General features: G+C 39.0%; 2 protein-coding genes across 2 annotated transcripts in view; both read right to left on the bottom strand.

Moving 5' to 3' along the window:
- Positions 1-21,329, bottom strand: part of LOC125239417 — a 61,998-nt gene that overhangs the window by 23,319 nt on the left and 17,350 nt on the right. Inside the window, exons 5-11 of the mRNA XM_048146989.1 lie at positions 6,890-7,023; positions 5,235-6,064; positions 3,793-3,894; positions 3,352-3,447; positions 1,873-2,013; positions 847-1,014; positions 20-126 (exon numbers count right to left, since the gene is read on the bottom strand). Coding sequence (XP_048002946.1) covers positions 20-126; positions 847-1,014; positions 1,873-2,013; positions 3,352-3,447; positions 3,793-3,894; positions 5,235-6,064; positions 6,890-7,023 — 1,578 coding nt within the window. The remainder of the gene's footprint in view (positions 1-19; positions 127-846; positions 1,015-1,872; positions 2,014-3,351; positions 3,448-3,792; positions 3,895-5,234; positions 6,065-6,889; positions 7,024-21,329) is intronic.
- LOC125239418 (putative aminopeptidase W07G4.4) lies at positions 8,819-10,524 on the bottom strand. Its single transcript, XM_048146990.1, has one exon. It carries the CDS (start codon positions 10,488-10,490, stop codon positions 8,955-8,957), a length of 1,536 nt encoding a protein of 511 aa, XP_048002947.1. The 5' UTR covers positions 10,491-10,524; the 3' UTR covers positions 8,819-8,954.

The following is a 21,329-nucleotide window of genomic DNA, read 5'->3' as shown; positions in this document are numbered from 1 at the left end:
ATAAAACAAATAAACTTACAATTGGTGCACGTCTTGTTAATCAGATACGGGACAACGCCGTGCGGCCATTTGCGTGTCTTATAGAATTCTACGTTCTCCTTGGATAACTCCACGGATTTAGGGTTCCTGAAATGGTCATAAAATTCTACTTTAACCAGCTACAACGTGGCAAATAAAAGTAAAAATGTAACTATTTTTTTAGGGTTCCGTACCAAAAAGGTACTGTAAAAGGACGGGGTCACATTAATAAATATCTCGAGAACTACTTATCAACTTAGGAATAGTTGTGAACATCATAAACCTCTACAAATTGAAAGTAATTATATATTTTTCCCCTCACTAGCTCGGAAACACGTGTTTTGTCCTTAAATTCCAGCGGGTAAAAACGCATTTTATCCACTAGTGCATAAAGTAACTTGACCTTGAATGTAGTCATTTTTTCTGCTTTAAAATTGGTAAAAGTGAGTGAATCTAGTGATGACGATGATTTATACCACCTGTGGAACTACTGGATTCCCTTTTGTCAGCAAGTGCCGCAAACCAGGTCTCAACGACGAACTTGCGACCATCTCCAACGTATTTTCGCCACTCCGTCCGCTTCTCCGCAAGCTTCTCCCAGTTTAAAAAAATATTTAGCACTAGTAAGAATTGCATTTTTTAGTGTAAATCTGGCCCGCCTCTAAAATTTCTTCAAATTTCGGCCCCCAATGAAAGAAGTTTGCCCACCAGACCCTTTAGCACAACTTGCCTTGTCGCGCGCGAGTCCATACATTAAGCGCGACTTCAAGTATGGACTCGCACTCGCACGCGACAAGGCAAGTTGTGCTAGAGGGGCAGATGTCTTACCTGTTCTTAGTTTTCGGTTTCTTCACGACATCCTCCTCCACAGGTGTTTCTTTAGATTCCTGGGGTTCTTGGGGTTCCTGGGGTTCCTGAGGTTCCTGGGGTTCCTGAGGTTCCTGGGGCTCCTCTCTTGGCGCCATTTTTAAACGTTTCTTCTGCTTTTTACCTTTTCTAGAGGTGAAAGAAAGTTTTATACTTTGAAACTTTATTTTAGTAAAGTACAGCGGGGCAATCGCGACTGGGGGCAATTGTAACTGTCGTGGTTTGCGATTTTTAGGGTTCCGTACCAAAAAGGTACAAAAGGAACCCTTATGGCGCCGCTCTGTCGGTCTGTCTGTCTGTCCGTCACATTGCTAAATATCTCGAGAACTACTTATGCAATCGATTTGAAATTTGGAATAGTTCTGTTATGAACGTTAACTGTATATTTTTTTTATGTTATTAATATTAAATATAGAAAATGGCAAGTGGGGTATCGTTAGAAAGAGCTAGCTCAAATTGTACATATCAAAACTATTTTTTAGAATATTTTTGTTGTGGAAAAAAAGAATTTTAAAGGAAAATGTAAAAAAATATCGCCCCCCCCTTATCTCCGAAGTTTACCGACTAAGAATAAAATTAATGAAATTTAAATAAATACAAAATTTTACGTAAAATATCTTCTTTCAAATAGAATAAAAACTGCCGAAATCTGTTAACATTATAAAAAATTATATACATCATACACTACAAACACATAGATGGCACCACAATTAAATGCCTTGTTGCCATCGATTATTCGTAGATTGGCGTTAAGTGTCACTTTCGAGCCATAAATCTATGTCAAGTGACACTTAACGCCATCTACAAGTATAATCGAAAGTTACAAGACATTTTTTGTGGCGCCATCTATGTGTGGTGTAGTGTATGCGCGTTCTTAGGCGGTCGCATTTTAATGTATGGGATGGTAAGATCTTCTTATATTTAAATCTATGGTGAAACACAAAATTTTTCACCACACCAATAATCAGGACGTTCAGTATTTCTCACCTTTTCTCACTCTTTTCCTCACTCTTTTCTTCATTATTTTCATCACTGTTCACTTGATTTTCCTCACCCGTTGAGGAATAATCTCCAAATGCTTCAGCAGAGATTTTCTTTGCCTTCTGCTTTAGGGGTTTATTGCGCTCTCTATCAACACACGTTAAGTTAAATGACAAAATAGTACATTACGATATTAGTGCGGAAAAGAGTAAATTTGAACCGAGTAGAGAGTGCCATAGCACAGTATAATAAAGAGTACTAACGTACAGTATGGCCACTCCCGCTCCCCGCTGAAAGTGCCGCCCACCCCCTCTCGGTTACCTCACAGTTACCGCCTGTCATATTTCACTCATACAAGCATAGTACGCGTTCACATACACGAGCTTAGACTGTGTGCTAGGAACGCGCCTCTTTCATATATTTGATCACCAGTGTCCGAGGTGTGGCCATAGGCTACTTTTTGTCTCTTTCTAACTCGCGAGCGAAGCCACGGGCAAAAGCTAGTTGAAAATAATTTATTTCTCATTCATTAATTGTCAGATGCGACAGAAACATCGGCCATGTGAAATTAACACGATCGCGGACACTAGACACAGTCATTTTATTTTGTCTGGCGAACGAATTAATAGTTATTTGTTATACAAGGGGGCAAAGTTGTATTTTAACGCCGGTGGAATTGAAAAACGAGCAAGTGAAAGGATTCTATAGTTGAATCATGAGCGAAGCGAGTGGTTCGAGAATAGAATCCTGAACTTGCGAGTTTTTTAACACACGAGAAGTGAGTGTAACACAAAACTTTTCCCCTCACTATAGCGAGGAAACTACAACGCAAAAACTGCGTTTATCACTGCTTCCAGTAGTTCCACAGGTGGTAAATCATCTTTATTACTAGATTCAACTACTTTTATCAATTTTAAAGCAGTTAATTTGACTTTATTCAAGGTCAAATTACTTTACTCACTAGTGAATAAAATGCGTTTTTACTCACTGGTATTAAAGGACAAAACACGTGTTTCCGAGTTTCCCTCACTAGGGAAAAATTTATTGATACAAAATTGGATTGGATTACAGCCTGGCAAAAAAGTAGAATAATAGAGGCGCCACACTATGGAAACCGTTAATATGCATGTAAGTATATTGAGTCACTTTTGTGTGAGAACAGTAAGTTTGTATTGTTATGATATAAAAAAAAATAGTTCCATTATCATTTTGCCAAGCTGTACTTTGAATTTAATTTAAAGGTACAGCGGGGCAAATCTCGACTGGGGGACAAATGTAACTGGTTAATTTTTTCCATGTTTTACAATGTTTGCATTATTAAATAGAGTGTCCACCGGTTATAAATGGAAGGCGTGTTCAGTGGATACATGTGGAACTCAACATCATAGTGGTAATAATGAAAAAAATGGATCAGTTACAATTGCCCCCCAGTCGAGATTTGCCCCGCTGTACCTTATCTTTTAAGTTATTGATTTGGTCTCTCACCTTTCCTTAATTTTTGGCTTAGGAGACTTTTTCGCTTTGACTTCTTGGATTTCATCAGACGCTTCTACGGCTGGTCGTTTCTTCTTCTTCTTACCCCTTACACCAAAAAACATGACATTAATGTATTATACAAAACTTACAAAAGTAACTATCAGACATCAAATTTATTCTTTAACTATTAAATTCCCAAAAATGTCTGTGTTCGATACCAATATCCGACAGTACTAGAGAAGGCGTACTTTGATATTGTGTCTTTTATATTTAAATGATTACAAATTGTAGGCACTAGGTGTGTGTGTGTGTGTGTGTGTGTGTGTGTGTGTGTGTGTGTGTGGGTTCAAGTAGGTACTTGCCACAGGCGTATTCAATACAAATCGCCCGGCATATGCCATTTCTCACGTAAAAAGTGCATCCCTAAGCTTCTTATACCCAAAGACTCACCATTCCTCACTGCCCCGACTTTCATCCGACTCCTCCTCGGAGTATCTTGCCCGGGGGATTCCTTCCATCGCTGTCTTTTGTCTGCGCGTCCTCTTACCCTTCCTTCCATCAAACATGATATCAGTAACAGCACCATCTAGGACTGATTCTTAAAAGCACATCTTTTTACTTATTTCTACGATCGCAGAGTTTACAAAGGTACTTTAGTTTAAGATTTTAGTAATGGGGGAACCAGGTAAAGACTCAAAACATGTTAGAAGCATTCACATACAATACAATACAAATACTCTTTATTGAACACCTTGATATAATACAACAAGGAAGCAACACGAAAAAAGGTAAACAACAGGCGGTCTTATCGCTAAAGAGCGATTTCTTTCAGACAACATTAAGGTAGCGGAAATTGATAAATTTACATTATGTCAGTAGGAGTCAGCAAATTCGAAGAAATAAACTTATCGCACAATACAGACTAAAAATATAAAATACATAAACATAAATACATAAAGGTAAATAACTATATACATAAATATATTAATAAAATATATAAAAATTTACATGTTGTTATAAAATATGACGAGGAAGATATTACGGATGAATGTGGAATGAAGTAAAAGACGAAAACCGAGGAAGAGATGGATGGACTTTGTGAGACAAATGAAAAGATAGCAAGTTAATGATGAGATGACGGATGACAAAGATGTATGGAAGAGGAAGATTATGCTGCGCCTGTAGTGTGACAGGCCACACTCACACTAAAACTCCTGACCATACTATATAAGTTGCCGCTAATTGTAAAACAACACAGAATAAACCTATATTCCATACAATCGACTTGTCCTTTAGTCCCCCACATCACATGACGACCCTGCCAGAATTTGTATGAAATATAGGTTTATTCTGTGTTGAATTACAATTAGCGGCAACTTATATAGTATGGTCAGACCCCGTAGCCGAATGGCATTTCTCCGACGCCAAACGAAAACGAAACGTAGTCCGGCTCTGTCGCGCCAATACGCAAGAGCGATAGGGATAGATATCTACTAGCGTTTCGTTTCGTGAGCGTTTGTGCCATTCGGCTACGCACGCTGGGAGTTGTAGTGTGAGTGTGGCATGTCACACTACACGCCGACCCAAAGTAGCTTGGATAAGGGCAAGAGGACGATGAAGTTTAAGATAAATCTAAAGACTGAACAAAGGATTTCCGAGTAAGTAACTTTCTAGCCTAACTTTTTTTGCAAAAATCTCTATCTGTTTACCAGTTTATTGTTATACTATGGGAACTATAATTGCGTTAGTTACAAATTAAGACAATCTTTCAAGTTTGGTCAAGACAGTAACTTGATCTGGCAAACTGTTATACTCGATCGTCAGGATGCAGACAGCGTACTTAGAAATAAAACTATAATTGCACATGAATGATTTATTGACTGAAATCTCACCTGTTTGATTCAGCAGCTTCGCGCTTGGACCGCTTTGTATCTCCGTCTTTTAAATCTAATCTCTGTATCTGTCGTTTCAACGCTGGGCTCAAAGCTTGTCTCTTCTTTCTATCATGTGGTTCAGCTTTAGTCTCATTTTGAGATGTTTCATTGTCATTTTGCGCTCTCAAGTGAAACTGCGGGTCATAAATACGCTTGCTGAAACCACCGCCATGTCTGGTAGACTGTACGATGTACGGTCGATGTTTTGTGCTTGGAAAAGGTTTGTTGACTTTAGTTGAAAAATAAGGCCTGTTGCAGCCTCGACATTGCTGTCTCTGGTATTTTTCGACAGATTCTGATTCAGTACAAAATGCTGTTAAGTTTCTAGTGGCTTGATCTACCATATTTTGAGCGTATTCTGCTACAATTTCAATTATTCCATGTATATCTACAGGTTTTTCTGTTGTTCTTAAGAGGTCTTTAGATACATTGCAATGTTTCGCTCTAGTATTAATTAAAGCTTTGTTAGATAGCTTGAAAACTTCATCAACTATCTTTTGGATATCATCTGCAATATCCAAGTTTTTCAAAATTTCATCTGTTTCGTTAGGTGCGTCGGTTGGAGAACTTGGTGGTGGAGTTATGTCAGGATTAACTCTTAAGCTTCTAGTAGTTTCTAGATCGACGGATCTTTTCCTTCTTTTCACAAGCGGGATGCCAGGGTACATGTGGCAAAGCTCTATCTTCTCTTGGCGGTCTCTCTCCCTGCACTCTGGGCCGTATATGATCTCTATCTTGCGGAAGTCTAGTTCGCTCGGACCGTCCCATTTTTGCTTCGTGTCCCGATCCTTTAAAGAGAGTTTCACTCGTACACAATGTATAATTTTTAATCACATTTCAAATAATACATGTTAAAGTTTTTTTATAGAGATGGTTTGTTTTCGTATCTCGTAAGGTAAGGTATAAGGTTACTCGGTAAGGTAATTTTGAAAGTGTCTTAGATTATTAATCTAAGGGAAGTACAATGAAAAGAAATTCAAAGCGTTTTAAGCTCGGTAAATTCTGAAATTATTTGCCACAGTGTACTGACGGGCAAAACATGTCACCACATCTTTTCCTTTCCTCCCGTGGGTGTCTCAGAAGTCAACCGTGGGATTTGGGTTCAATAGTGGTGTGGCGATAGGCTAAGCTACCAGGGGCCCTTTTCTCGAAGCTACAAGTTACAATTTACAAGTGGTAGTCAATGTCTAATTATGACAAGTTTAAAGAGACACTGATTCAAACTTTCACGATTTTTACACATATTTAAAAATTGCAAACGGGACTTAATCGCGTATTTACTATGTTTAAACACTATGTTTTAAACACTAACCTCCGACGTTTCAAGGACGGCATTGTCCCCGTGGTCTCGGAGCAGACTCAACATAGTGTTTAAAACATAGTAAATACGCGATTAAGTCCCGTTTGCAATTTTTAAATAAGTTTAAAGAGACTTCAGCTTGTAACTTTCAGGTTTGAGAAATGGGCCACTGCTGTCACAAATTTTTCGTTTTCTTTCAACCCTTACATTTCTAAGTAACGCTAAAACTTGAGCAGTTTCGTGTGCTCTGTCTACCCTATTTGTGAATATACCGGCATAAAATTTAAGTACCTATGTATGTTTATTAAATTACCTTAAATATAATAGTCCTGTGTCCATTCTTGCTAAAGTCCCGGTCCCCGAAATGCATGACGCTGTTGATGTCATAAGGCAGAGCGCGGAGGGGCGCCGGCAGAGCAATGTCTTTCGTGAAAAGCGGGATGGCGTCTAAAACAATAACATTTCTTCTACAGCTTAGCAAATTGTTACACTCTAACGATGTTTGTGGAACCAGGTCGGTGTCTGCGGGCAAGTTTGTTGTGCCGAGGGTCACTAACAAATAATATAATACTCATACGTACTCCCAGGCGAACGATATCCCATGACCCTATTTGAGTTTCTTTTATTTAGCTGAGGCATATATGAATATTAATAAATAATGGCGGGTGGCCAAACCGTAACTTTTTAAAGTGATTCCCATACTTAAGGGAAACTTCTTGGAACACCCTATGGGAAACATTTCACACTAACTACTACGGAGATAGATGTCTTCACAAACGCTTTCCCTACATACTCAGCAGCCTGCCCACTGACATCAGACAGGAAGCCAACAAAGTTAAAGGTAAAAAGCTGCGTAGTTACCTAATAAATTGCGTATAAAAATAGTTTATCATAAGTATTTAATGATATAGATTATTTTATAATATTTTAAGAGAGTAGAGACTGCACGATCCCACAGTCAAACCGTGGAAACTGTTTTGTGGGACACTGTACTTGTATATGTTAATAAATAAATAATAGTTATTTGTTATACAAGGGGGCAAAGTTGTATTTTCACGCCGAGTGTGGAATTGAAAAACGAGCAAGAGAAAGGATGCTATAGATGAACCACGAGCGAAGCGAGTGGTTCGAGAATAGAATCCTGAACTTGCGAGTTTTTCAACATACGAGAAGTAAAATACATTTGCACTCGTGTGTAACACAAAACTTTTCCCCTCACTATAGCGTGGAAACTACAACGCAAAAAATGCATTTGTCACTGCTTCCAGTAGTTCCCCAGGTGGTAAATCATCTTTATTACTAGATTCACATACTTTTATCAATTTTATAGCAGTTAATTTGACTTTATTCAAGGTCAAATTACTTTACCCACTAGTGGATAAAATGCGACACACTATTTAATAATGCAAACATTGCAAAACATGAAAATGGACCACACCAGTTACAATTATCCCCCCCCCCCCCCAGTCGAGGTTTGCCCCGCTGTACCTTATAAAGAAAATAGGTACATCATTATGTATACAATGAAATATGCAGCAGTTACGTTAGGTAGGCATTTTATTGCATCAATTTAATATTATAAATAATAATTTCTTTATCAAAACTTAATCTTAACACATAAATTATCTTATCTTCCCGGACAAACCAACATTTAGAAATAATAGGAGACTTTGACATCAGATTATAAATGATAGATTAATTTAAAAACAAATAAACATGTTTTAAAATAAGTAAATAGGAAGAAAAATACAAAAACGCAATATACATCGTGTAGGTACATAAAATTATGAAATGAAATAAAAGTATCATTTTCATCAACATCATTGAATATTTTTATTATTCAAATTCATAATTTTTTAAAGATCTATTCTACCATAATCAGAATCAGAACGCTTTATTTGTAAAACGTAGGTAGGTCTTAGGTCTATGAATGGTCTGAGGAACAAACTAAGTAGGTATGTTTTGCCGGTTGGCATACAAATTGATCCACAAAACCACAAAGTGATCAAGTTTATACACGTTAAAATTTCGTGAGACATGTTCAAATAATTAATGAATATCTGAGTCCACGGAGTTTAGCCGCCGCGTGAACTTCTATAAGTATGCCTGAAGAGGAGCCTCCAAATTGGCCCGAAACATGTCGCAGCAATAGCGATATAATAACGTAAGTACAACCGTAGATTCATTAATTATTTGATCAAGTTTAACTTCGGAATGTGGTGAAATCAATCAAAATATCAAAATATTTAGTCAAGTATATGTTTTTTTTGCTTTGTACGACCCGGCAGCCGCCTTCCTTATACTTTAGTTGAATACAATAAATCACCAGAACCATCTTTTGAACAAAAGAGCTGTCGAAATTCACAATTTTCAAAACCTTACAGAGTAGTAACTTTGTGCAAATGACACAAAGTCAGAATAGGCACCGCCGTAGGCTCATCAGGAGGTGACCCGGCAGCTCCAGCTATATCTAAATGAGTATACTTCACATTCCTATCTTCCAGACCCCCCACTTTAATCAGGAACCCGGCCGCGAGCTGATGGTGACGAGCCTTCGTATCCATATCCACTTGAATCAGATCATCACCTTTGCATTTACCATCATTGACTGTCAGATCTTCTGGTCTAATCACAGACACTTCTATGCCTTCAGCGACCCTGGTACCGCTAAACTGAAGACGGTTAGAATGATTTGTAGCTCTAGCAGCGAAATTATCCATTGCTGCTACATACCCTCCGTAGCAAGCTCTAGCATGCCCAGTCAAAGTAGCTATAGTATAAATATGTGGATTTATATGCTTATTAGCGACTTCTCCCAGCTTGAAAAGCGCGTCAGCCATCGCGAATCGTCCTTCAGCGTCTGTGTTCGTCACTCTAACAGTTTTACCACTTCTGGAGACTAGTAACTCATCAGCTACGTAAGAGTCTGCTCCTATAGAGTTCCTACAGAGACAGAGTACTCCGATAACCTTGAGATGTGTTGGTTTAAGTATGGAGCAGGCTTTTAGGAATCCAGCGACAGATGCTGCCCCACTCTTGTCTCTAGACATTCCAGCCATTTTTCCTGATATCTTAACATCAGCGCCGCCCGTGTCATATGTAACGCCTTTGCCAACCAACATTATAGTTTCAGTAACCCTCGCTTCATTTGAAGGAGTATATACAATTTGTAGCACACAAGGCTTATGCCTTTCTACGCGACTGGAAGCTCTAGAGACGGCCGCTAAAAGCGGAAATTCTTCTGCAATATATTTCTCATCATCAAAAGCAGTTAAAACTACGTTACTGCATCCATCAAAAGACTTCCTTACATAATCTACTACTTTTACTGGTGACATTCTTTCAGGATCCCCTCCAGCGATGTCTCTAGCGACAATCCTAGCCGTTTCCAAAGCAATAGCATTGTTCACAACCTTTTTAAAAGCTTCCGTGTTTTTCTCTTCAGCATGGAACCCGATCTTGTAGAAGTTATTCGTTCCTCCGCGTTCAACTACATGTAGAGGTTGATATAAAGCTTCAAAAGCGCCAAGGATAGATACTAATTGTCCATCAGGGTAGTCTACACAGAAAGGTATGATCAGTAAAGGTTTCTTGATACCAGCGCCCAATGCCCTCAAAACTCCTTTCTTTGCTGCTTCTTTCACAACTCTTACATCATGATATGGTGTGATCTTTCCGGTCGGTGCCATTATAAGTCTTTTACCACTAACATGCTCACAGTTCCAAAGAGTACATTCTTTATATACGTGTCTGTCTAGTTTCGTTATTTCTTTGACATAACTTCCGATGTCTCTTGAGAGAGGTACGTTCTTTTCTTCTGGATAGAGAATGAGTATAACCCCATCATAGTCGATCGACTGTACATTGGTTTCTATAAATATATTCGTGTCTAATTTATACGGACTCAGCGCCATGTCTTTTCTTCAGAGCGACTAAAAAACAACTGATATCTCGTGGTAATTAAGTATTTAAAACAAATTGTGTTGGAGATAACTTTGTCACGATCTAGTCATTATCAGTGACTGTCTAAGATATGTTTGATATGTAGATATTGAAAACCAACTTATTACTGCTGTTTTATTCAAATCCTGGTCTAACTTGATTTATCAGAAGAGGTGGTTTAACACAACTTGCGTTCTGGCGTGCAAGTTCACATTTAGGTATAAGTACTTAGTACAGTGCGACTTTCAATATCGTGTAACAAGTTGTGCTAGACCGACTTTGCCGTTAAATACACAGTAAAAAGAAGTGCACAAGTTCCAAGGAGGGTTCGGGTTGCCAACGACTCAAAGGACAATAGATGGAATAAGTCAGTTCCGTAATCTCCCGTCATCAGCACACCGCACCCTCGTTGAACTCTGGCAGCCTTACTCACCGGCAGGAACACAACACTATGAGTAGGGTCTAGTGCTATTTGGCTGCGGTCTTCTGTAAGGCGGAGGTACTACCCCAGTTGGGCTCTGCCCTAGATTCGAGCGAGATGATATCCGCTGTGCTGTCCCCTACCACACAAACCGTACCGTCTAAATAGGCCCTAAGTCTTTGATCAGGATCTTTTTGCGACAGTCACACCTAAGAATATTAGCAAACTGCAAGCAGCAAAATTTCACGAACTGCAAATCTATCTTTGCATTTCTTTACGGATCTACTCGGAAAGGTTTGCAGGCGTGTTTTTGTTTGTCAAATATGTCTGATATAGAAATACAATCACATGATAAAGCCCTATAATTAAACTGATATGTGTACTTGTTGCATTGACAATGTTTAAATATTAAGAAAATAATTTGATTTGTTCCCTAGTTGTATAGATGGCAGCACCATCTCTCTAGCTGTACCGCAATCCTGTAAAGCATTCGTATAGGAGGTGCAAGCACACATTGCTGGCCCTTAGAGTTGGTCAAAGGCGCCTAGCCTTATCAGAGATAACATACACTATAGTCCTGCGGCGCTGGCTATATTTTGGGCCCTAAGTTAAAAAAATATTAAAGTCGATTTTGTTTTCGTTTATAAATACATTGATAACATATAAATTTAACATTTCGTTTTGGGTCACATTCCTAAGGTGCTTTTTTAGTAATTTGGTAATTTGTGGTTATAATTTTTAATTTGACCTAATGTGGTAAAAAAAATATTCGAGAGAAAAAATGTAACTGTATTGCATTTAGAATGATATTTTTAGCGTGTATACGTAGTTTGGGTCAATTTACTCGAGTGCTATATGACAATTTGTCATACCTAGCGAAACAGACACAAAAAAATATTCATGTTAAAAAAAATAAGAAACGTCGCATTGCCTCCTTTAAATATATCAATAAACTGAAATTGTGTTTTCCTACTCCAGTGCTTGATAAAATTTGCGATAATTTAGCAAAAATAGGTTTTTACCATTCCAAAAAAATATTAAAGTTACTAGAGTTCTTATCTTATTAACTAAAAAGACAAGATAAATAAGATTCGTGAATTTGGGTAAGTTTAATAGAATGCTTCTAAAAATAATACGGTATTAATATTTGCGTTCGATCTAGTCAAGCGAGCGCAGTGACGCGGGTAGTGTAGGTATTATGATACCGACCGCGCGGCCGTGGCGCGGCAGCGGGGAAGGGCAATGACCTCTCTCGACATTCGACAAACCGCATGTTGTGTACAAAACGCCAAAATTTATTTCAACTGTGCGCATCACGCTATATGCTAAGCCTGAAAGGGTTGTATTTGATAAGACTACTAGAGTAACAATTTTAACTTAATATACCTATTTTCCACATGCGTCAGTAAATAATTTAATTTATAAATAATAAATTTAGTATACATCGTGGAATCTACTACTACTACTGCCAAATAAAATAATGCGATTTATCATCTAAGTACTTTAGACTTATATTTAAGCGTGTCACTCACTATGCAGGTAGCTGACCGCTTATCTTTCAATATGAATCCACATACATAAAATATATATAATTCAATGAGCTAACACACGCGCCGCCGATTATTCATATTTTATTTTGAAGTACATGTGGGGATCGACGTTGGTACGAGATCATATTATATCGTAAAATGGTGAGGAATTTATATGTAGAAAATACAGGATTATAAAGCAAAATACAGGATGTACTTTTTATAACCGGCAATATTTAACGTGGTGAAGTCATATAACTGATATCGAATACAAAACACTAAACGCCCAATGGACTTGCCTCGCGTGACGTCACGTAGTGTTTTTAGGGTTCCGTAGTCAACTAGGAACCCTTATAGTTTCGCCATGTCTGTCTGTCCGTCCGTCCGCGGATAATCTCAGTAACCGTAAGCACTAGAAAGCTGAAATTTGGTACCAATATGTATATCAATCACGCCAACAAAGTGCAAAAATAAAAAATGAAAAAAAATGTTTTGTTAGGGTACCCCCCCCCCCTACATGTAAAGTGGGGGCTGATATTTTTTTTCATTCCAACCCCAACGTGTGATATATTGTTGGATAGGTATTTAAAAATGAATAAGGGTTTACTAAGATCGTTTTTTGATAATATTAATATTTTCGGAAATAATCGCTCCTAAAGGAAAAAAAGTGCGTCCCCCCCCTCTAACTTTTGAACCATATGTTTAAAAAATATGAAAAAAAAATTTTATAAAGACTTTCTAGGAAAATTGTTTTGAACTTGATAGGTTCAGTAGTTTTTGAGAAAAATACGAAAAACTACGGAACCCTACACTGAGCGTGGCCCGACACGCTCTTGGCCGGTTTTTTAGATAAAAATTAAACGAAATCTTTCCTCAAATTACTATTAAGCCAATCTTATCCTATCCTACCTGTCGTTAAAACAAAGATGAAATAAAATAACTTAATTCTTTGCATGTTAATTTGGTTAAATATAACTTATATATTTTCTTTAAGAATATCATATACTTTTAAATGAGCAATTCTTGTATATTCATTTATTTATCAATTCTATATTCTATTCTATTTTTCTTTATAATATAAAGCTGCAACCCGATTGACATTTTTCCAAAAATAGCCAGGAGATTTTGCAGGTGGCAGTATTTGGTGTGGCTGTGGTAGTATAGAGGTTGATCTTGCGACCCCGGAAAAATCCGACCGTCGGTCTACCGGTTCCGGGTAAAAAAATGTTGAACGGTCTGGCCAAACGGCAGGAGATAGCCGGGGGGTGCTCGACCAAAATGTTATAGAGGACCCTGGCCCCGTAGCCGAATGGCATTTCTCCGACGCCAAACGAAAGCGATACGCCGCTGGCTCTGTCGCGCCAATACGCAAGCGCGATAGAGATAGATATCTACTAGCGCTTCGTTTCGTGAGCGTTTCGTGAGCGATTGTGCCATTCGGCTAGCCACCCTGGGCAGTTTTTGACGCCGCCATTTTTTTTTTTTCAAGATGGCCGACTTTTTTTTAAGATTTTTCAAGTTTGTCGTAGAGTGCTCAAATTTTTGTTGTAGAATCTCCAAGAGGCCTTGATTGGAATGAAATAAAAAAAATTGAAAAATACTACAAATGTGAGAAAACTGGCCACTTTTGTTTTGTATGGCAACTTTTAAACGGTAAGAGATAGCCGGGGCTGCTCGACCAAATGTCATACAGGGTTTTAAGTAGAAAAAAGTGTCATTAAAAAAATCAATATGGCTGACTTTTTTTTTTTGAAAAATTTCAAAATGGTCCTAGCGCGCTGAGATTTGTCACACGGGTGGACGGCCACCCGAAGATTAGCTTCGCTGAAATTTGTTATGTAGGGGTTCTCGGGGTTGGAAAATCGATCTAGCGTAGCCTTAGGTCCCGGAAAACGGCGAATTATGGAGTTTTAATGAGTTTTTCTTTCGCGTTAGTAAACGTTAAATATGGTCGTTAATTTCGCCCCGCGCACATCGGCTGCGCTTAGCTCAGTCGTACGAGGTCGGTTTAATGTTCGCAGACAGATTGCAGGTGTCAGGGTTTCGAATCCCGGCCAGAAATTAAGTTTTAATATTTTGTTTCGTTTTTTTTTTGTTCTTGTATTTATAAGTTTTTTTTTTAAAGACGTGATATAATAAAATAGAACCGAGCGAAGCTCGGTCGTCCAGATGTTTTAGGATATTATTTATTGATTGGCTGCAAGAAATGCCTAGGAGTATTGGCCGAACGGTAATTTGTTAGAACCTACGTAAGTTTTAACTATGAAGTTCGTATGTGCACCATTATAAACTCTACTGGTTGAATAGAATCGTCTTCTAGACAATATCACATTATGTAAACATGTCAGTTTGGTTCAGTTCGTTTGCCTGTGCGGTCGGCACAAATATACATTGGAAAACTATCTAGTATTTTATTTACTGTGTCCACGGATATTTCCAACTTGGTAGCAGATCATGCAGTAAATTTTCTACGATAGTAATAATTTTCCGAAGTGTTCGCGTGAAATTTCATCAAATTATTTTTCAAAAATTTTTGCAACAAAAACAAAAGATGGCATCTGCCAGTCAGAATGTTTTCATCGAAAAACTGTCTGGAATACAGAATTATTCATCTTGGAAGTTTATGATGCGGATGGTGCTTATCCACGATGATCTTTGGGAATGTATAAGCACGCCTGAAAATAAAAATGAAGACGCGAAGAAGCAGGAGAAGGCGCTCGCGAAAATCGCCTTAAACGTACAGCCTTGTGTGTTTCCACAAATTAGAAATGCCAAGACGGCTCGCGAAGCGTGGAGTAACCTGCAAAAGGCATACGAGGACCGAGGCTTGTCACGACGGCTCGGACTGCTACGCACATTGTTTGCCATCAAACTGAGCGAATGTGGTAGCATGGAGGTTTACGTCAACAAGGTCATGGATATATCGCAACAGCTGAGCGACATCGGGAAGGCATTGGAAGATGACTTCGTGGCCGTGATTTTACTCAGTGGCTTGACAAGCGATTACGACCCGTTGATAATGGCTCTAGAAAATTCGAACACGTCACTGTCAAGCGAAAATGTCAAAGCCAAATTGCTTCTAGAAAATTCAAGACGCAATGAGAAAAATGAAGATGCTACGGCTTTTGCAACTCGGAAAGCACGCAACCCAATTAAATGCTTCAGATGCAAAAAGAGTGGACATACCAAGAAGGATTGTCCAGAAAACTCTGACGGCAAGAAGAGTGGCATGAAAAGCCAGACGATGCTTACTGCATTGGCCGCAGGAGCCAACCGTGACGTTTGGTACGTCGACAGTGGTGCGGCACAGCATTTCTGCAACGATCGCAGTTTTTTATCAGATTTTACTACTGATAAATCAAAGAAGGTATACATCGCGAATGGTGAAGCCTTATTGACAGCTGGGAAAGGAACTGCTCAAGCTTTGTTAAAGGACAATAGTGTGAGATCTATAAGTAATGTATACTTAGTACCTAAATTGTCTGCAAATTTATTATCTGTTAGTGCTATGGACAGGAAAGGTTACGAAATTGTGTTTCGTTCTGGCGTGTGTAAAGTTTTAGACAAAGGGCAGGTTTTAGCTACAGCTACTTTAAGGGATGGTATTTATCAACTCGATGCCATCGAAACTCTTTCTGCTGTGTGTAGCGAGCCATCTTCGCAGGCTATGTCTTTGTCTTTGGGTACAGGTGACAGCGTAGCGGTGCCGACTGCTGCCGTGAGCGTGAAGCAAGCACCACAGATCCCTGCTACTGAAAGCCAGTCAACACAACAAGTTTGGCATCGACGTCTATCTCATCTGAACGCCCGCAGTATGGAGTTACTGAGAAAAGGTATGGTCACTGGTATTTCTTATGACAACAATAATTTTGAGTCGTGTGTTTCCTGTATTTTAGGTAAACAGACTAAGTTGCCATTTCCGAAGAAATCTGAGACCAGGGCTAAGGAAATCCTTGGGTTAGTTCACAGTGACGTCATGGGACCACTACCGTGTCCGTCCATAGGTGGGAAAAGATATTTCCTGTTGTTCATTGATGACTTGTCAAGAAAAACATTTGTTTATTTTCTTAGGCGGAAGGATGAGGTTTTTGAGATGTTTAAAGAATTCAAAGCTCTCGTGGAAAACCAAACCAATAAGAAAATAAAAGTTCTTCGTAGTGACAATGGTGGTGAATATGTCAATTCTAAATTTCAGAAGTTCCTGAAGGCGCATGGAATTCGACATCAGACCACGGTTCCAAGGTCATCAGCTCAGAACGGAGTCGCGGAGCGCGCGATAAGAAGCGTTACGGAGAAAGCCAGGTGCATGCTTCAGGAAGCAGGCTTGAAAAAGGAATTCTGGGCAGAAGCGGTTAACACCGCCGTCTATCTTAAGAATCGCTCTCCGACTAAGGCTGTGATGGGCAGTACACCAGAAGAAAAGTGGACAGGTAAAAAGGAGAATCTTAGCTACCTGCGCATTTTTGGCTGTCAAGCTTATGCCCTTCAGCACAAACGGGACAAACTGGATCCCAAAAGTAAGAAGTATATTTTTGCCGGATACTGTGACGACACAAAAGGTTACAGACTGATAGATCCGGAGAACCCGAAGACTGTCATAAAAGCTAGAAACGTGATTTTTCTAGAACATGCTTTTTGGAATGACACTTCATCAGATGAGTATGACAGTTCACGTTACACTCAGATTAGTTTGACGAACAATGTAACTGTCGCTAATAATACTCAGGTGCAACCCGCTTTACCCGTTTTACCCCAAGAGCCCGCAGAAATATCTGATGAAAACGCTCAAGATAACAGCGTCATTACAACAGATGATTCTGAGAGCAGCAGTGAGACCCCAGATGACCCTGCGGATGAGACGTATGTCCCAGGAGATTCAACACTGGAAGACTTTGAAAACTCTACGGACGGAACGAGTGAGTTTGAGTCTGCTAATATAGCAAACACTGTATGCAGTGACACAGGGGACCCTCAAACAGTTCGCGAGGCACTGAGTGGCCCGGATGCGAGTAAGTGGAAAGCCGCGATGGCAGAAGAGTATAAATCCTTCATCGATAACAAGTGTTGGACTCTGACTGACCGCGATGCGAAGCAACGGCCTGTCAAATGCAAGTGGATCTTTAAAAGAAAGCTTGGCCTCGATGGGGAAATACTGAGATACAAAGCGCGCCTTGTTGCAAAAGGTTATACCCAGAAATACGGTATTGATTACGAGGAAACGTTTTCTCCTGTAGTAAGATATTCCACTATACGTACGTTACTAGCTTTAGCAACGGAACATAACATGAATATCGAGCATCTTGATGTAAAAACGGCGTTTTTGAATGGAGATTTAAAAGAAACCGTTTTTATGGAGCAGCCAGAAGGCTATAAGATTAAGGGCCAAGAAGATAAAGTTTACAAGTTGAATAAGGCCATATACGGACTGAAGCAAGCTTCGAAGTCTTGGTATGAGAAAATAAATGGCGTTTTGACAAACAAAATGAAGTTCAAACGTTTATCTTCCGAACCTTGTGTTTATGTCAAGTCGAGCGGGAAATCCATTATTAAGTATAATTGCGCTCTATGTTGATGACATAATGTTGTTTTCTTCAGCTGATTGCCGAGATACGGCTGGAATCAAAGAAGAATTAAAGAAGGCCTTTGAAATCAAAGACTTAGGGCCAGCTCATCACATTCTTGGAATGAGGCTTTGCAGACAGAATGACGAGATTACTCTAGACCAGTCAAGCTATATTAAGAAGGTGCTAGAACGATTTCATATGTCGGATTGCAAACCTGCGCGAACACCTATGGAAACAGGTCTGAAGCTCGTGAAATCTACAAAGAGAGATTGTACGCACGACTACAGAGGCCTGATAGGATGTTTAATGTACATAGCGGTATGTACGCGACCAGATATTGCGCATGCTGTCAGCTCACTCAGCCAGTTCAACGACGCGTACGACGAGAACCACTGGAAAGCGGCGAAACGCGTTCTTCGCTATCTGAAAGGTACGCTTAATCATTGTTTAACTTTTCAGAAGTCAGGTTTAGACATCGTCGCATATGCTGATGCTGATTTTGCGTCAAATGAGGTCGATCGCCGATCTTATACCGGTTTTGTGTTCAAAATCGGAAATTCTACGATCTCATGGGAGAGTAAGAGACAAAAGACAGTCAGTCTGCACTGAAATTGTGTGCTAATTCTATGTACCACGCCAGAACGAAGCACATCGATGTACGGCATCACTTCATCAGGGAAATCGTTGAGGAAGGTACTGTCATCTTAAAATACCTATCAACTGATGAAATGGTGGCCGATGTTTTAACGAAACCGTTAGCAAAAGAAAAACATGATAAGTTTGTTAGTCATTTATTTGTATCATTAAATAAGTGACTTGGCTCTAAGCAATATACTATATACTTGTGAAGGTATAGTTTGTTTTAGATCCGTTTCATGTATGTTTTGACTATTTGTAGTTTTATATGTTACGGATACTTTACGAAATTTACTGATACCTTTGCTATGCCTATTTTTGTGTTGTAGGTTGTAGGTAATGTTTTGTTTTTAGACAGCGGATGTGTCTAATGTATTTGCTTAGATTACTATGTGTTTAATGTATGTGATGTACATGAGTTTATATTGGTTCAAGGGCCAATGTTAGAACCTACGTAAGTTTTAACTATGAAGTTCGTATGTGCACCATTATAAACTCTACTGGTTGAATAGAATCGTCTTCTAGACAATATCACATTATGTAAACATGTCAGTTTGGTTCAGTTCGTTTGCCTGTGCGGTCGGCACAAATATACATTGGAAAACTATCTAGTATTTTATTTACTGTGTCCACGGATATTTCCAACTTAATTAACAAAAATTACACAGTCAAAAGGTTAATTGTCATTAACCATTAAAAATTAATGAACGCCAATTGTCATTAAAGTTAATGTATTTCGAAAAATAACAAACAAATTATCATCGTAATTAAAGAAATCGTCACGGTGAGTTCGTGGGTGAGCAGTATCCAAGATAGAGCTGACACTGAGCTGACACTGGCTCGGCTGTACCTAGTAGAACTCAGGTTTGGTACAATATAGAGATTATATAAAGACACGCTGTTTTGGTACGACTCATCATGATAAGCGCTTGGGAAAGTAGTACCTAAGCTTTAGCTCATGCTGAACCCTGAGTCCTGTTAGCGTAGCCAGCGTTTTTGGGTATCTCTTTATGATATCACTGCATGATTTGTTTTGTTGATTTTTACGCTGGGTGACGTTTGCTCTTAACGCGGTTGTACAAAATGGCCGAGGCGATGCCTGTCACGGACGTCTGAAAACTGTCACGACTTCGAAACTAGCACAGAGAACCTCCTATAGAGTGGCAGTCTTGTATATTTGGTTCGCGATACGAGTCACCAGTGTTTGGGGTGCGAGGAGCGGGCGGGGAATGTGTTAAGCGCGCTGTGATTGGCCGTTTCAAGGACGGCGGGCAGTCGCGCCAGATGAAAAGGGACAGAAGTATGACTGTCCCTCTACTGACGCGTAAGTGGCCAATGTAAGTTGACCTATGCCGGCTCTGAATAAATTATAAATATGACTTATTTGTGGAATGTAATGCCGTCTGTTTTTAAATTTGAGCTTCTTGTTACCTTTCCACACCATTTCACACTACAGGTGGACATCTTTAAGGCATCAAAATACCCTTTTCCAATTTTTTTGTGCGAAAAACACGCGCTGCTTTCGGGTCTGTTACTTGGTCGATACTGATCGGGCACGGCGAGCGCCCGCGCTTATATCAGTGCAAATACTAGGAAGGCTGGCCACCGCGAGTCGTCTTGTAATAGATGTCTATAGGAGTTGGTGGAGGATGGTGGCGCCACTGTGCCCTTGTTTACATTGCGCTCTGTGTTTTTAAGTGATTAAAAATGTTTACCAAGAGAAAAAAGTGTTAATAAAGCAAAAGTGTGAACAATAAAGTGACTATAAATCGTATGAATAATAAGACATCACTAAACTATTGACAATAAAAGGTGAAAACTACAAAAATCCGTCCGGAACTAACGATCACCTACGTACCCACCCTACATAAAAAGTGATTGACTATATGTGCAAAAGTGACAATTAAGAAGAAAAATTTAAATAATATTGGTTCGTGACAGTTATCAAAGTGATTTAAATAAGTGAAATCCAATAAATGACTTAAAACTGCATTTATAATATAAATCTAACGACATTATTGATAACAGCGCCATCTAGCGATTAGTGTAGGAACAATTACAAGAACCACCAAAGTAAAGTATAAGGAACTTTCTACCTGTTCGATCGCTGATCAATAACAAATTAGTCTTCAATTATCTCAATAGAGGGCGCAGATATCAAAGTCAAAGCAAAATGAGTGGACTAGAAAAACTGTTAACAGATATGAGAGCTGAGATGCACGAAAAATTTGCAAACATAGAAAATTCCATAGCCAAATCCGAAGAAAAAATTACGGCCAATATCATCAAAATTATGGATGAAAAATACAGTAGTTTACGCGGAGAAGTGAACTCTCTGCACACCATAACAGAAGAACAAGAAAAGAGAATAAACGAAATCGAGAAGAAATCAGTACAAAAAAACCTGGTATTTTTCGGCATAAAGGAAGGTGAAAAATCATATCTGGAATTGGAAGAAAAAGTTTGCAAAATTATGAAAGAAAAAATGAAATTAGATATATCTGCGTCACAAATAGAGTCTATTAGAAGAATCGGTATTAAAGGGAACAAAACTAGACCAGTATCCGTTACTTTCACAACCCTAGGCACAAAAATAAAAATTTTAAAGAATAAACAAATGTTAGAAGGGTCGGGCGTATATATTAAACATGAATATCCGGC

This window comes from Leguminivora glycinivorella, chromosome 25 (assembly GCF_023078275.1).
Source record: "Leguminivora glycinivorella isolate SPB_JAAS2020 chromosome 25, LegGlyc_1.1, whole genome shotgun sequence".
NCBI classification, from domain to species: domain Eukaryota; kingdom Metazoa; phylum Arthropoda; class Insecta; order Lepidoptera; family Tortricidae; genus Leguminivora; species Leguminivora glycinivorella.
The sequence above is the reverse complement of the archived record's forward strand: the minus strand, read 5'-3'. Positions and strand labels throughout refer to the sequence as shown.